General features: G+C 41.2%; 1 protein-coding gene across 1 annotated transcript in view; it reads right to left on the minus strand.

Moving 5' to 3' along the window:
• Window positions 1-15854: 15854 nt before the first annotated feature.
• Window positions 15855-17719, minus strand: part of VPS13C (vacuolar protein sorting 13 homolog C) — a gene marked incomplete at its 3' end in the record, with an annotated part of 84603 nt that continues 82738 nt past the window's right edge. Inside the window, exon 85 of the mRNA XM_084267973.1 lies at window positions 15855-15956. Within this exon, the coding sequence (XP_084124099.1) occupies window positions 15855-15956 (102 nt within the window). The remainder of the gene's footprint in view (window positions 15957-17719) is intronic.

Genomic DNA, 17719 nt, shown 5'->3' on the forward strand with positions numbered 1-17719 from the left:
TTCCACGGGCACGTGTTCTCCTTACCTGAGGAGAAAGAAGGATTTGCTGTTAAAGATCCGCTCGGCGTCTTGGAAGTGGCAGCACCCAGCATGGGCACGGGAGCCTTTTGGCAGCAAATACTGAATTTGGATCTCTGAACACAAAGTCTTTCTTTTGCCTATTTTGTCAATACAAATAACGTGTAACTTGCCAGTTCCTTTCGGCCTGGTCTTGATGCCAGTTGAACGTGTGTTCGTGGGATGCCCTGTGGCAGTTCAGCTGCACATAGTGTGTTCTCCAGGTACTGCAAAGTATGAAACGTGCGGCGAGACAGGAGGGGGAATCACTGGTTCTGCTCCAGCATGTTTGCACAGGTCCAGACAAGAGTCGTGGAAACCAAGGATCTGCAGCTTCTAAGCACAGTTCAAGGAGGATTTATTTCAAGGACTTCTGCTTCTCCAGAGGTGGCCAGCAGGGACTTGACTCTACTCTCTGCTCTGCCCTCGTGAGGCCCCAGCTGGAGTCCTGTGTCCAGAGCTGGGGGCCCCCAATCCAAGAAAGATGTGGATGGCTGCCTGCCCTTCTGTTCTGTCAACCACAGCACTCAGCTTGGTGTCATCTGCAAACGTGCTGAGGGTGCACTCAGTTCCATCATCGATGTCATTGATAAGGATGTTAAGGAGCACCGGTCCCAAGACAGACCCCTGGGGGACACCGCTTGTCACCGGCCTCCTCTGCACATAGACCCATTGGCCGCTGCTAAGTGGTCCCTTGTCCAGGATGGTTCCCTGGACAAGGAAAGCCCTGAGCCTCAGGGTCAGAGGGGCTGCTTGTGGGCTGTCTGGGGAGGTTTCAGGGCAGCTCTGTCTTTCAGTCCTGGCTCCTTTGGTTTGGGAGCTGCTGCTGGACGTTTAGCGTCTTTGAAAGGGAATGCTGGTAGAGCCTTTTAAATCCATAGGGAGCCATCAGGACTATCAGAAGGGAAACGAAAGGGGAATGAGTGGCACCGTGAAGTCCGAGGGAGCAGCAGAGCTCAGCCCAGCAGCCCCCGCGGGAGCGGTGCCCCAGGCAGGGCAGAGCCGCCGGTCGGAGCGGCCCCGTTTCAGCGCCGCCTTCCCTCGGCGCTGCTCCCGAAGCGGGGATGAGCGACCTCGGGCCCCGCGCCGCGGGGCAGGCAGGGGCTGTCGGCGCGGTTCCCCACGCGTGTCACGGAGCGCCGCGGAGAACGGGGCGGGAACGCCTGAGCCCCGGCCCCGGAGCACGCCGGGCTCTGCCCCCGCGGGGCTCCGCTCGCCGCCTCGCACGCCGGCGCGGAAAGGCGCGGAACCAGCGCCCGGCACCCGCGGAGCGGCCGGGATGGGGATGGGGACGGGGATGGGGATGGGGGGGCGCGGCGGCCCGGCCCGGCCCGGCCCGGGCGTTGCACAGGCTGGCGGGGGGCGCGGGGTCCCCCTCCTTGCCCGCCTGCCCGGCACGGAGTAGAACAAGGAAAGGTCCTTCCCGACAGGGAGTCAGGGGTGATTCCTTCCAGGCTTTCCTACTTTATCTCCTGGTTTGATTTGGTGAATTGCAATGTCTAAGGGCGGTCTCTGCACTATCAGCCCCTTTTTTATTAACTCCTGCCTTCTTTTCTTAAGTTCAGTAATATATATACCCGCAGAACCTTCTCCTCTACCTCTGGGTGTTCAATAGGTATTTCTAAATCATAAGGCATTCCATAGAGCATTTCAAAAGGGGAAACCCCAGTGTCGGCCCCAGGTTGCGTCCTTACGTTTAATGAGGCATGGGGCAAACACTTTATCCAACTCATTTGGGTCTCAATCATCAATTTAGTTAAATGCTTTTTAATTTCACCATTCATTCTTTCTCCTTTTCCTGAACTCTGCGGGTGCCATGGGGTGTGGTATTCCCATTTAGTTCCTAAGGGATCTAGGGCTTCTAGAATGATCTGGAGGTAAAGTGGGGTCCCCGGTCTGAATCAATCGCTGCTCTATTCCCGTACCGTGGTATGATGCTCTCTCACAATACCTTTACTCCAGTCTTTGCAGTGGCTCGTGCCACCAGAAAAGGCTTCAACATGCGGAAGAACTTTTTCACAATGAGGGTGAGGGAGCCCTGGGACAGGCTGCCCAGGGAGGTGGTGGAGTCTCCGTCTCTGGAGATATTCAAGACCAGTCTGGATGCCGACCTGTGCACTATGAGCTGGGGAGCTGCTTTGGCAGGGGGTTGGACCTGATCATCTCTCGAGGTCCCTTCCAACTCCTATGGTTCTATGATTCCTGAAGCAATCATAGCGTTACCTCACACAGCCCTTCACATCTGGCACATCTGGTAATTGCCAGGTATCTCCTCTCCATCCAAACTTTACTGCGATGTCACTGGGAGGTTTTCGTAGGGTTTTACTGCCTCTGAAAATGGCAAAATAGCTAGTGGGTACCAGTGAAGCCGAGAATAAAACAATGTCCAGAGGACAGTAGGAAGTAAAGAAGCAGCAAAGCCCATGAATAGAAAGAAGTAGCATGTAGCAAAAGCAGCTTGTAAGAGGCTGAAAGAGGATCCTTCATAATTAAAGTACAAAGCACATGCTGACCCAACTCATATTGATCTGCTACTGACACTACAGCTGCTGTGAATCCTGACATTCAGGATCTAGGCGGCCTCAACTATAGCACCACAAGCAGAATCCAGTTTACACGCTCTGTGTTGACTTATGACTCACCTCTCTACACCACTAGTAACTAGTGAACTATCAGTATATCTTGATCACCAGAAACAGACCAATGATTCACATAGAAAAGGGATTTTAAAGTTGACCTCCATTTTATGTAATCAATTCTCCAAACCAGTGCAGTGCTCCTAATGGTTTATAAGCCATAGTTGTGGAACTGGAATAGGGAAATTCTTTATGGTTTTCAGAAGCTCAAATTCATGAGCCCAGTGAATATGTAGTCCTGCTTTCACAAGTTTACTATAAAATTAACTATTCATTTCATAAAGATCAAGTTGGTACAATCTACTAATTGGAGTTCATGAAATAAACATGAACATTCAAAAAACCCCAAACCAAAATGAGATCTTAATTCCTTTATCCTTGTAAATGGCACTTCATTAGTCACTCCTCTCTCCCAAGCCTAACGCAGGATCCAGTCTGGAAGGTATTTTCTACAAACAAATCGTTCCACACAGAACACCCACTCACTAAGACAGCTTCCACTCTTGATGTTTATACTCAAGCCAGATGTGGATCTGTATTTAACATCAGCTCACATTAAATGACCGCAGGTATTTCTTAAATCAGCTTTGTAGCGCTTTGCCTAAATTCAGATTATCAGCCAACTGCACCATACTCAGAGTACTAGAGGAGAAGGGATTTTACTGTAGCAAACTCAACACAAACCAATCAACCAATCTCCTCTACAGGCCTTTTTGTAAAACACACAGCATCTCAAAGTTTTCAGCAAGTGAGCTTGGATGACACTATGATTTCTATGTAACACAAGGAAGAATGAATTAAGTATGATTTGATCTGAAGAGGCTCTATTAGCCACCTTCTCCAGAGAAACTCCAGAAAGCCAATTTAAAATGTTTTTTCAACACAATTTTGATATAAATTCAGGGGGAGGGGGGAAAGGAGGATTAATGCTCAAAAACAAAACTAAAAATCCAAACCCAACCCAAAACCAACAGCTTCTTCAATAAAATCCAATGTATAGAGGAAGCTTAGTTATGTTCTTCAGCCTAAAAGCTACTGGGCATCCCTCTCTCTGACATTACTACTGGACAACAAACTGCAGAAATTATTTGCCAGGCTAACAAGCAGTAATCAAATAAGCCTTCAGGTCAAAAAGGGGAACATTTAAGTACGGTCTACTTTGTATTTGCCAAGAAAAGAAATGCAGAACAGCTGTGTAAAATAGAGTACACCAATAATTCAGCAGTCCTAGAGAGCTTCCAGGAATTCATTCTCTAGAATTAAAATGCAAGTATTTACTGCATCTTAATTTAAAAACACAGCAGGTGGCAGTGTCATCAACAGGTAGTATTGAGAAAATAAGTATTAGCAAGAAAGCAGGAAAACTCTCCTTCAACCCAGTATTTTCCTAACCAGAATGTGGGCAATAACATTATAGATCTGTTTTTTAAATGCCCTTACTCAAATCCTCACTAACAAGGATGTTGTGAGAAGAAAAGGTTTTGCCCATTTTAAAGTGGATACCTGTCACAAAACAGATGCTCTTCAGAAAAGGTCACAAATTACAGTGCTTGATCAAACTGATTTTTTTTTTAATAGGTCAGTACAGAAACATCCCAGACATATGCACATAAACCCCTTTTGTTGGGCCTTTTTCAGGTGTTCCAAGACCATTCACTGCTTTAACCAGCGTGTTCACCCACACACTTGAAATACCACAAGCATCACGTAACAGTGCTCTGTTCCACCCCTAAAGGGACCTACCATCGAATCAGTACAACTCCAGGTAAGGTTGGCAGCCCTTCCCCAGGTCACTACAGCATTACTGATGACAAAGGCAACACAAAGGACATTATCAGGCCTCAGCACAAGAAAGCAACATTTCCTCTCCACACAGTTGTCAACTCTGATAGCTGGGTTTTGTAGACTTTCTGGCCCAGGGGCTCCAGAGCATTTCCTAACTTCCATCTATGAACAACTATGCCACTACATTTGCCTTGTCAGCTCTATGAAACTATGCAGACTTCACCATCTTTGCATGCATTGTATTACCACCAGCTCTAAGCACTATACAAGTGCCTGCTACGCCCTTCAAAACTGCAGCATACAGTCTCTTCCCTCCTGAGACTGTCTTCCTACTGTCCAAAAACCAGTCACTGGATTAGTCAGTGTGACTTGAGCCCCCACGTTCAAACAACTGATATAAGCCACTTGAAGGGGAGGACAACCTTAAATTTCAAAACATTCATTTTGACTGGCAGGCCTAAACTGTACATCCATGCATCTGTGTGTTAACAGCCTCTCATAGGCACTGGGTTTCGATGAGATGTTTAGGGAATAGTGCAGGAGATGACAGGTTATAACAGCAATACAGGCCTTTAACCAAAGTCTGCAGGCCCTGCCCTGACAATGCCAGTAGAAGTTCTACTGCATCTTTTCAGACTGTCTGTCAGCAGAGAATGTGTGGAATGGCAGACAAACAAGATAGGAATGAAAGAAAAGCAGCTGAAATGGTGGCCACTGAAAACAACCTTAAGGAATAGTCTCCATTTTTCATCAGTCTGTAAACAATGTTGTCCATGACAAGAAACAGCCGAGTGTTAAACACAGTTGTTATCCCTCTCTTACTGCTTCAGGCTAGGAAGCTGGTGGGGTTTCTTGCTTTGGTTTGGGTGGGAGTTTATTCTTGGCAAGTGTGGGCATGTTTCAGGAAAAAAACAACAACAAACTGCCCTATTATGCTGGTGCCAATGAACTTGATCTAATTGCCAGGCAGGAAAAGGAAAGAAAAAAGATGAATGTCCTTTTCAGATGAGAATTGGAAACTTCCAGGCATTGGCAGAAACCTCTTACTTAGCTCTATAGAATTAGAAGCTTGAGTTTTAGTAATCTTTAGAAAACACATGGTCTCAAACATTGATGTAAAACTACTTCTGTGTTTGTTCCTCTGCATAGTTGCTTCCTTCACATACATGGAATTTACATTCTAAGGAACGTGTCTTCTCATCAGAATCACTATGGCAAAAATAACTACTCAGCAGTTGCTTCGCTATGGTACTTAAATTTTAAACAAAGATAGACCAGGGAAAGACAACTGTGTGCTTTCTCACTGTTTCTGGATCTCCTCAAATGAGCCACTGCCAAGACACTGTGGCCTAGGGTAGCCTACAAATAGAATATAAGGATCTTGTGTGGGGGGATTGAACGCCAAACCAAGGAAAACTTTTTAAAGTCATTTTTATCAGGTATCACTAATAGAATCACTCTGTCCACACGCTGCTTTAGGGCAAGCAAGTTTTCTTTTCTTGCAAGGTAGTTAGAACTTCATGTGATAACTTCTTAGAACTGACAGTGTTGATGCTTCCTAGATTCCAAATCACTGAAAGCCACCTTTCTACGTGGTCAACAAGAAAAATAAACACTGTATATAAAATTAGCTTCAGCCTGAAGGAGAACTAAACCCAGGACTAATTGTTCAGACTTTGCTGCACACTTGAGCTGTTTGGACAAACAATGGCAACTGTCAGCTACCATCGATCATTTACCTTATGTTTAGAGTGAATCTTAAATCATTGTCTCTTTGGAAAGAGAGAGAAAATTGAGACAGATACTGAACTGTCAAAAGCAGAAAGCTTTGTAATTGAGGGTCTTTCATGAAAACTTTTGAACTTGAGTCAACCAGCAGCTGTGCAACCTACTGAGCCTTTAAATTCATGACTACTCACTAATGAGCACATACCTATAGAAACCCCACACAAGACAAATGTGAAGCTTCATCACCAAGTAGAAATAAGAGTCTTGGGAAATCTATGTCTAATCAGAGCAAAAGCCAATTTTCTTATAGCATATAAGAAATAAATGCCTAAAAGTGAATTTCAGCAAGTACAATCAGATTAGAGGTATTATAACCTGCGCTCACTGGATCAGCACTGAAACACTTGTTTTTGAGAGAAACAAGTAGAACCCACACAGATTGGCTAAGTTTTCTTTTTAAAAGCTTAAGGCTTTTTTTTAAGCCTTGTGAAAAATTCTGGAGGAATTTACTTCTGATTGTAGCTCTGCAATAACAACTAACTCAATGTAGACTTCAGAATGCACAGAGCAAATACTTCTGAATTTGAATATAATCTAAAAGTATTCATTACTTCTATGAACGATCCTGAAGTTCTTAGGAAAGTTCTCTATATAAGCATTATATATTTTGTAGAAAGGAATGGCTAGCCATTTGAACTTGTCCTTCATGTTAGAACTCTGGTGTAACTCTCAGGCTGTTATAGAAATATCTCACAAAGAAAAAAACCCAAGGTTTAAGCAGTTTGCTGTCCCCACAGATGGCCAGTTCAAATGCTTAAACACCCACATGGGAGAAATATAGCTGCAGCCTCTCTAGAATACTGATATCTTGCAGAGAAGTCAGCATTGTCTGGTGTTATCTATTCTACAGTATCATGAGAAGACTGATATACTCTCATGAGTACATTTCCTAAGGAGTATAGGACAACATAACAGGACCAAGTGGAATACAGTTTCGATTCACAGCTATGAGAAAATCCCATTTCCTGGTCCACATCACCCATTAGGACAAGCCCACTATGTTTTGAAGGTTTCAAGAGAACAACAGAAAATATAAAAAAGTTTCCTCAGCATATGGAACACGGAAGGTCGGTGCTCTAGCCACCATGTTCCTGAGGTGGCCCAGAGGAGAAGAGGGAGAGAGAACTCTCTTGTTGTGATCTCAGTTTGTAACTGAATCTGAACAATCCTCTTTCCAGTCAGTATGTGACAACGTATTTGTTCTTTTTGTTAATGGGGGATCTGCTTTCCCCCCGTTACCAAAACAAGCCATTTATGGAAATTTAACAGTAACTCCTTCCTAAACCTTTTTGACATTATTTGGAAGGCTAACAAGCCAATGCAGTTAATTTGCATGCTCTCAATGCCTTCACTCAACTTTGCAAACAATTCTTAGGTTTTAAGCAATAAGGGGGGTTGTAGGGGTAGCTTCTGCAAGAAGCAGCTGGAAACTGTCTGTAGGTCCGACAGAGTAACCACCAGCTGACTCCAGGCTGGAGAAGCTGTTGACCAAGGCCAAGCCCATCAGTGACGGTCATCCTGCCTCTGGGAATCACATTTAAGAAAAAAAAGAAATCAACCACACAAGCAGCTGTGTGACACTGACTGTGGAATGATCTCTCCCTGTCCTTATCTTGACCCCTGTCCATCTGAAAAGGGGGAAATGATAGAGCAGCTTTGGTGGGTGTCTGGCCTCCAGCCACAATGTGTGTACATGGATTACAATTTCCTGATGTTGTAAAGCATCAAAGGACTGACCAATACCTATTGTACTTTGTCACTGACATACTTGCACTGTCAATGCACAGAACCACTCGAACACAGATTTAGCTTCAGTTAACAGTACCTGCATAATTACATTTGGTTACTTGTCAATTTTAAACTTTAAATAAAAGCCATGTACAAAATCACTGCAATCCCATTTGCCAGATGAGAAACCAAGGGGTTTAAGGGCAAAGCTTTAAATGACACATGGGGCCTCTGCTGCAAGACACACTAGAAGTATGGGAAAGGGTTAGTAACTGCACAACAATCCCAAACTCTCTCTTGAAAAGCAAACTTCTCAGTGAACTGGTTGTGAAAGGACATATTAAATTTTTTTGATTGGTGGCTAGAACTTTGCCTATAAAGTGCCTAAACCCCTTATATGACCATCATGTCTGTACATTTTGTTGCAGAAGCCCGCTGCCCCCACAGCATTCACCACGTTCCAAGTGGGAAGTGGTCCTGATGCTCCATAACAGCCTATTTTTGCCAGCACTCCTTTGGAGAAATCCGCTAACTCATCTTGTATGTCATTTAGCTCATACAAGTTGTTTAGACTGTATAAGATAAATGTTCTTAATTTCATATTCTAACACTATCAGTATAGTGATCATAAAACACAGTACTCACTAGCATACAGCACCTTCGTCATTCACACAAATGATCTTTTAAGATTTAAAATTTTCAGCATATAAGTGATTTATTTCCCTTATGATCCAATACTTATAACACCAGCTGTGACTTTACTGAAGAAATGCAATACTATATTGGGCTTTTTTTTCCCCACTCTCCTTCCTCTCCCCCCACAAAGAATGAATGCTAAAAAAGCAGGGTTTGTAGGTTTACCATCATCTTAATTATAAAGGTTTTTCCCAAATGGAAATGCATTCTCCCAGAAGACTCTATTTCCAAGCCCTTATCACCTGTAATAGGATAGGCCTGGTGGAGCATTTGAACAATACATTATGCATGCATTCACTTATACTATGATCTCCACCTGGATACTTAAAAAGCAGCAGGTTTTCTTAAGAAATACTGATAGTAGAAACATTGGTCTGTGTTTAAAGAGCAATGCTGTTATTCTGCCCTGTGTTGCTTTGTATCTCATGAACTGAATCTATTTCAGGTTCCAATGAAAAAACACAATTAGTCTCTCGAGTGAACCGCTACAAATTCAGGTGGCAGCAGTTCAGACACACACTATGCTCTCACACTATTTTCCTTGTATACTCATAACATTGAAGTGTAAAGAGGTCCTTCTTCCCAAAACTCCTTCAAAAGCACTATTATCTTTGGGTAATACTGGATAGCTGCCCTGGTCCCAAATAGGTATGCTCACACCTTTGATAGAAGCTTTGCCGGATGAAACCTATTTCAATTTATCTTCTCTAGGTAACACAGGTGACTGGAACCTAAAGCATGCCAAATTTATTGCACACTTGTATTTGTTGGACTAACTTCATTGAAAGGATTTGAAGATTTAACTGCCTACTCATTGCCCACGTGGCATTGGCCTTTGAGAATGTCACACTTGGGTATCTGTCAGTGGATTAACCAACTACCTGCCTGCCAACAGCCACTAGAGTGCCACGCTCCTTTCTTTGCTTCTTGCCTCTGGGTTTTGCAGCATTCTGTTGACTCCACTCTGCCTATGTAGGCAATATTCATCTGCCCTAGAAACTGGTCACAGACCTCAGCACGTGGAAAAAAAGACGCCACCCAAACAGGAACACTTTGGTATCAGACAACACCGTAACACTCCAAACCCAGAGTATTTCAGCTTCCAGTTGGAATATGTTTTTAAATTTCTTTTCTAGTACTCAATTCTTCAGTGACACAAAAATGGAACCACTGTGGAAAACTGTCACCCTGGATGAAGCTGAGCCCACCTAACAGCTTGCCATCATCCAAAGGGGACATTTACTCCCCTCCTTTCCCTTGCCTTCCCCTTTCTATGTAATCAACTAAAATTACACAAATTTTTTTGCCATAAAAAGATAGCCCAAATTATAATTTTTAAACATTTAGTTAGCCTTACCAACTTCCCAGTTTAGTTATTTCTTTCCATAATTGTGGCAAGAGAATCTTTAGAAAGTAGGAATTGGAAAGGAATTGGAAAGGCAGACAAAGAAGCAGCCACTTGCCTCCAACAACATAGACACAGAAAGAGCAAATGGGCTAATCCATCTTCAATCCTTCCACGCTGTCAAGGAACATGCATGATATTCTGCACAGTCCTGGAATCTTACAAGCATTAAGAACAGCTCCTACAGCTGAACTACAGAAGGTGGGTGAAGACGAGTTCTCTTCAGCAGCAACTCACACTCTCACAATGGCAGTCTCTAAAGTAGGAAGGAGCATTTATTTGTTCATGTTTTCTATGGTCACTAATGGTGGTTTTTAAGTGCTATTTGAAATAGGTGTTAGTATCTATCATGAAGTAGTGTCTCTAGTATAGACAAGTTAAATTTGTATTACTTTTAGCTAAACAGTACAAAGAAGTAGTATGCAATCCTCTGAAACAGTTCTGCAAGGGCTTTTTGGGCTGCCTTAGATCTCTGAATTTACTAGATTCACAGAAGAAAAACAGGACATATCTTACATGACACTGTCTGTTACACAGCCATCCTTAGGTCAATTCCTGCAATTCCACAGTGGCATTAGCAGAACAAGCACTTGAGTAAAAACCACAGGGAAGGAGTTCTACTCAAGCTTCACCCTCTGAAGAAATTTATACACATAGAAATCTACATCAACTCCTGTAACACTACACACAAGTAAGAAATAACATGCAGTATATTTTTTCAACACTTCTAGAACTCCAGGCTTGGATCTACAGTGTGTAAAGCTTCTGACAGCCTCTGATTTATAGCTCTATGCTCTGCATTGACCATATCAACTAGATGATTTTAGCAGCACAGTGTTCAGGCAGGAGGAGGGAGGGCAGGAAAGCTGTAAGACAACAGCAGTAAAACAGAAAGATTCATTGCCCCACCTTGTGGATAGCTACTGAAACAACACTTCACAGTAGCATTTCATCATCTGTAACCTAGACACGTGTTCATTGATCTGATTTCACACATAGGTTTCTGCTGTACCACAATGAGTCAATTTTTTTAAATCTTGGCAATTAACTCAAAGTTGATTTAAGTAATATGCTCTGGTTTGTTTCTTAAATTCCACACAAAATTAGAGAACGTGTACTCTTTTGATGCTTATCAGCATCAGTAATTAATTACACAAGGTTGGCACACTCCATTAAAGCATGAAGAATGTCTTAAACATAAAGGAAAATAGCTAACAGGGGTTTCAGTTTAGAAGAAAAGTTTCCCCAGGACTGTCCCTGTAACAAGCCTATAGAAACTGTTCTCATTTCAAGACAAGAGTACAACTGCTCCCCAATAGCTTTTGTCAGATTGTCATTATACTAAACTTTTTTTTTCTCTTGTTGTTTGATTATATACCTTTCAAGACAGGATGAGGTCTAAAGATGGGTTGCTTATGTACAAGTTGCTGACTTCAAGATACTTTCTGTGCTGCTTTTACTGGTAATTAATCTGCAACAATGCTATGGGATCAGCTGCAGAAGTCTTTTCGGACTCCTTAAGAGCATCTTAGCCCAATGTCATTGCTTTTTAAATGCCAACAGCAGATTTCTTCCAGCAGGGAAGTAGAAAGCACAGCCAGAGGCAAAGACAACAATAAACACAAGAGGAAGCTTTATAAGCATAATACAGTCCTCCTGTATCACCTGAGTCAAGGGGAGATTCAGGGCCACGTTTGCCAGAGCAGAGACTAGGACCTGTGCAGCCTGGTGATTTACCTATAAAGCTTTGATTTGTATGAGAAGAGTTTATGACATACTTGATGGGGAATGCCTCACATCCCCAGAAGTATGCTACATTATACAGTGCATAAGCAGCTTCTCTATTTTTTTAAGCCTGAGTTTTGGACAAGTGTTTTTCAGAATGATATAATCTTCTCATGCTTACCTTTGATAGAGCTGCAGAGTCTAGGAACAATGTGGGCACACACACAAGACAAGCACCAGAGTTTGAGTGTTGCCATATTACCAATAACAAGGATTTTCAGTATTCCATCTGCTGGCTCTAGGAAGTGTCTGGGAAAGGCTCCCTGCCTCCCTGTCTGAAATCTAAAAAGCAATTTCCTTTCCTTGATAAAATTCAACAGTTTCTGTTTTCCAGTAGCAGAGTTTGTCTTTATATCTAGAGGCGTTTTTCCAGATACTGATGTAAAAGGTATTTATAACAGAATTTCAATATAACCAACTAGATTTTTGCCTTTTTTACCTCTAAGGAATTAGCCTTTTCACAGATTTAGCACTGTCCTGCCTTCATTTCCTTTCACTCCTGATCTCACGTGCCAATATTACAGAGTTCCTCCCACCTTCCTCACACCTAGCTCCAGTGCAATCTAAAGACCACATCAGGACTGGTAACAAACATTCTCACTCTAAAACAAGTAACCATAATATAAAATAATTCCAAAGAAGTAGTTTACTTGCTGACCTGTAGGAGGGTTGAGGATACAATGAACTGAATCAAGTTTTAAATTGACACGTTCCTTTCAATAGATTAACTCTTGCCTTTTTATAGTTACTTCTCCTTTCATACTTCAGACAAGTCAGGTGACAAGATTAAGCTAGCAGCTCAGTTACTGACAAACATCTTGGAAACTCTAAAACAAGAGCAAATTGCAGCACAAACATAATAAATGTTAAAGTCTGGAGATCTATGCATTTGCATCACTGTTACTTAGTGATTCTGCCAGTGAGATCCATAATCCAAGGAAGGGAATGGTAATAGGATCATGAAGTAAACTGAACAATATTTATATACTTGGTGCAAATTTTATTTTACATCTAGATGCCTAATTATTCCCCCCCCTCCAATCTGCCTTTCATGTTCTGTGTGACATCATGTTTAACTGATAACTGCCCTCCTCAACAGCATACCTTTGTCCAGGAAATTTTAATAGAAAGCCTAAAGCTCTGACTTTCCTGACAGAACCTGCCGGTGTGTACGTTGATTCTCAAATCCCTCCACTTCTTTCTTATATTAAGATTTCTCTTGAAGCAGTCAGTCCACTGGCATCTATCTCAAATTAAGTCTTCACACTCAGGTTTGAATAAGGGTGACTTTATAAGCTGTTGAAAGAATTTTTTCATCAAACAGATGCTAGCTAGTTTCAGTTTCACAAACCAGTTAGCACTTTTCAAATTATATATATTCAGTAAAATATTTTGCTTTTTTGACCACAAAAACTTCTGGGTAATCATTCTAAGGATGGTCTAGAAAGTTCAAGAGATTTTCTCCTTGTCCCTTAATCCTTAATTGCTTCAGCCAGCACTTCAAGAAAATTCACCAGCTTAAGGGAAAGGGCAGAAATGGAAAGAGGAAAACAAAGTCAGAGACCAAAGCTTAGGTACAGCCAACAAAACCTGCAGTGGGAGAGAATGCAGCAATATAAAAGCCTAGATAATAAAGAACAAAGACCCAAGAACTGCTTGCAAAAGGGAATGGAACATGTGAGGAAAGCATAGGGTAAGCACTGGAAACCCATTAATCCTGAACACCTATCTTCACTTAAGCAAGGAAAGGAGCTCCTCAGCAAGTGATCTCTACCATGTCCTCTTGAGGTCTTGATCCAAATGGTAAAGGGCAATCATTACTTCTTCAGCTGGAAGTTTTAGTGTCATCTACAAGTTCACAGTCAGCTAGCAACCCAAACTGCAAAGGCATGCATTTCAAAATAAAAAATTGTTTTATACAGACCTACAAACAGTAGTTCAGACTATTTTACATAGGAAGCTACTTCATTGTACCTAATCCCATTTTCGCTGCCCATGGCAGGGGTGTTGGAACTAGATGATGTTTGAGGTCCCTTCTAACTCAAACCAGTCCAGGATTCTATCATTTTACATATATAGTGAGAAAATAACATATCTATCTTTTACAACTCAAGCCAGAAAGTTTGCAAATAAGAATAAGGAACTACAGAACTGAATTGACCAGAAGACCGAGTCAGAAATGTGTCCTCAGAACTGTTTTGACCTCCAGTTCTCCGCCTCAGAAAAGGCACACGGCACCATCTAAACCTGTGCTGAGAGTACCCTGAAGGGAAATCGATTTTCAACCATGAATACAACTGCCCCTTCTATGCCAGACACCAAGATGAGGGAACCTGGGCTGCAGAGAGCTCTTCTGCAGTATGCTAGCACTCAAATACTTTTTTCCACGTGGTGCCAGTGACATATGACATACCAACAGCACACAACATATTTTAGAAGCAACAACATTTAAAGTCATAGCACAAATAACTGCATATAAAAATTTATTTTTGTTTTTAAACACAGGCTTGAAATACATTGAACCTCAACAGGTAACATCATTAATGCTTGAGCAGATCTGTCTAGAAAAGAGGTATCACAGAACTTCAGGCTGTACCACATTGATTCCATCACAGTGAAGCAGATTAATACCCATGAGCATACAATAGCAATAAAATCATGTCTGCAGATGTTCTCAAAGTTCTGTGTTTGGCAGCTTCCTTTCAAATATCTTTAAGCTTTCTAATTTTGGCAAGATCATCGGTACAGGTTAAGAGTACATTTATAGAATCCATCAGCCCTTAAGTGTAAAAGGAGTTTAAAAATCCAGGCCTAGTTCTCACAGTTGCTCCACTTACTGAATAGATCTACGTGAAAATATTGCCATTTTAATTCCTTGACTTCATATCTATAGCTATTGCCTAGTAGAAGATTAAATAAAACCACAGAAATAATTTGTTCCAGGTGAAGTTGGAAAGAGCAAATTTTTACAAGTATGTATTTGCAAGGATGCTTTATATGTTACTCAAGAGCAAAAGGCTGACAGCAAGAGCTTTTCATTTATTAATCACTGAACTAAAATTTGTATGCTTGTGTAGTCAACTACTGATGTATGTGTCTAGAGTTAAGAATGGAACTTGTCCGAGTGACGTTTGTGGGATTACTCATACCATTAAGAGCTAGGCAGATACTTTAAATGTGCTTAAATATCTTTCTAATTGGAGCACCAACAGTCTTCAGGAAGAGAAAGTGCAACAAAAATACTATATCAGAAGTGACTTCTAGCTTAATGAGATGGCACTCTTCCAGTGGAGCAACTATATACTGAAATATGGAAGGCTAATTTCTATGATTTAAGCTTTTGACATCACTACAGAATTACAACCAAAACAACTTACATGCACATGATAGGTGGACATTTTTGGCTTTTAAAGTGCAGGTTTTCATTTATGGCATAAATGACAACATTCCAAAGTAAGCCCTAGACAACAATAGCCCCTTTTGTCATACACAGTCATTCCTATATTCAGTGCAGTATTCGCAAATACTAAAGAGACAGGGATGAAACTACAGCAGCTAAATTGTGTACACTTCTTTCTTAATTTAAAGAGACTATCACCTAAAATAGAAAGAGCTTTTCATTAGATTCCATCAGTAATGCAAGTACTTTATTCTACTACAACCTGTCTGTAAACCACAAACTTGAGTGCAAATTAGACAGCCACCTGATTTTAGAATCCATTTACAGGAACTCCTGACAAAAATTTTAGAGTGGGAAAAACTTTTTTGCAAGAGTTGTCATTTTAAAACTTAAATAACAAAACCCATTGCTTCAGAACAAGGTGTGGCTTCTTAAAGTGCTTAAGGCTGTTAAGCTTTGAAGGAAAGCATCAGGTTTTATCTTGATTTTCTGCACAATGTTTTTGTGTTGCTTCTAATCAGTTTTAGGGATAAAATTGCATACCAAAGGTCAAACTTGACAAATCCTGTCATTATCAAGAGAGCATTTGTGGTTTCTTTAACTGCAGCGATGCTTGCTTCACCAACTTTTGTTGCTTTCTCGTCACCTGGGCTTCCTGAATGGCACAGCAGATCCTCTGTAAAGCAACACAGTTAAAAAAAAAGGAAATTAAAGCATGCAATCTGCAGTGTTCTTCTGTAAGATGCTACAGAAAATAGCTAATTCAACTAACATTAAAACCTGCATATGCCCTGGCAAGTTTATGAACCTTAAGTTTGATGCATGCCTTCTGATTCACAGGCATAATATTCTATCCAGAAAAAGTTTCAGTGATCTTGTCAATCCAATCCAAATTTTTCAAGTAGTAACATTAATTATGTTATTCACACTTAACTAGATAAATCCTCCTCAGGCAGCACCACAAAACAAGAGATCCAGTTTTAAACAGATAAGGAAATGAAGTTTCCAATACTTTCAAGGGCTTTCAAATTCAGGCCCTTTACAGATGCAGCATTAAACTCTTCTCCAGTCAGCCTATACAACTGAGAACAAGATCCTGTACAATTAACACATTGGTTTACAGTGGTAAAACAACCACTAGCATTTAAACAGTCATTTCACCTACGTAATGTTCACTAACACAAATATAAGGATGCACTCCTGAGTTTTCAGGATTATGGGATTAAAGGTGTCTTAAATAAACACACTCGTCAAGTACTGCAACATCCTAGATCCTGTAATCAGCATGTGTGATCTCTTCATATCCTCTGTTCCTGTTGCTATGCAACACTTTCACTGAAAGTTTAAGTGCCTTAACAGTAAGGTCTTTTGAGGAAAACTTAGTATCAGATCAAACGAAGCACCTTTTTCTCTTCTAAAATAGATACAAAAGCACTGAGAGCTTGTAACTATTAGACTCAGTCTGAGGTAAAGAGCTTCAAGAAGAGGACTATGTTCAAGCCAAACAACCAAGAGTTTGCATCATCATTACCTGGAAATAGAAGAGAATCATCCATAATCATGAAGATATAAAGTCAGAGCAGGCACTTTTGAACACATTTACAATGAAAAGCACTCTCAAAATGGATAGTAAGGTGAAATCCACAAAAGGATAAAAGAGAACCCAACATCAATTCCAGTGTTAGAAACTTAATTGAATAAAGCAGTGCCTCTAAACCAGACATTTTTATTTAATTCCTGAACTCAAACAATTCAGTAGTTTTAAAAAAAAAACAACAAAAAAGCCACATCTCAACTGTCTAACATTAAACATATTGCACATTACGCATGAAACGTGTACACATAATATGACAGTGCTACATCTCTATGATGAGAAAATTCACGTCAGTGTGATGCACATTAACGCCTATGGAAAAGGAAAAGAAGGACAACATCGTGGTGTGGCTTGATTGGTCATTCTGATTTTACCAGGGTAATATGCCAGCATTTCATGAAAGCTCAAGTGTTTCAAATGGGCGTTTTTATCCCTTGTTTCAATAAAGTAGAAAGCATATATATGAGTGTTACAACAAAAAATAAGTTAAGTTAGACGGACAAATAATACTCAGCTTGAAGTCTTTCACACACTTCTGCATTTCTAATAACTCAGAGGACTAGAGGACAAACCTAACCCCCTTGTTTGTTTTTTAGGGGAGACAGAAAGAAGAAGGTAGCTACAGATAAACCTAACCTGACCTTTAAAAGACATTCATTTCCTGCACATACAAAAGGCTCCACAGAAGTCTTCACAAATTCCATTTGCGAAGCATAGATTTTTGTGCCTTCCTATCAAATTGTTGTGGTTTTACAAGTCAAATCCATGCAGAGAAGGGAGAGGCAAAGCAGAAAGTAACACTAAAACTCAAGAAACAGAAATCTATGGAAAGCAAATGGGCAGTG

The sequence above is a fragment of the Gallinula chloropus genome, assembly GCF_964237585.1.
Source record: "Gallinula chloropus genome assembly, chromosome: 9".
Lineage (NCBI taxonomy): Eukaryota > Metazoa > Chordata > Aves > Gruiformes > Rallidae > Gallinula > Gallinula chloropus.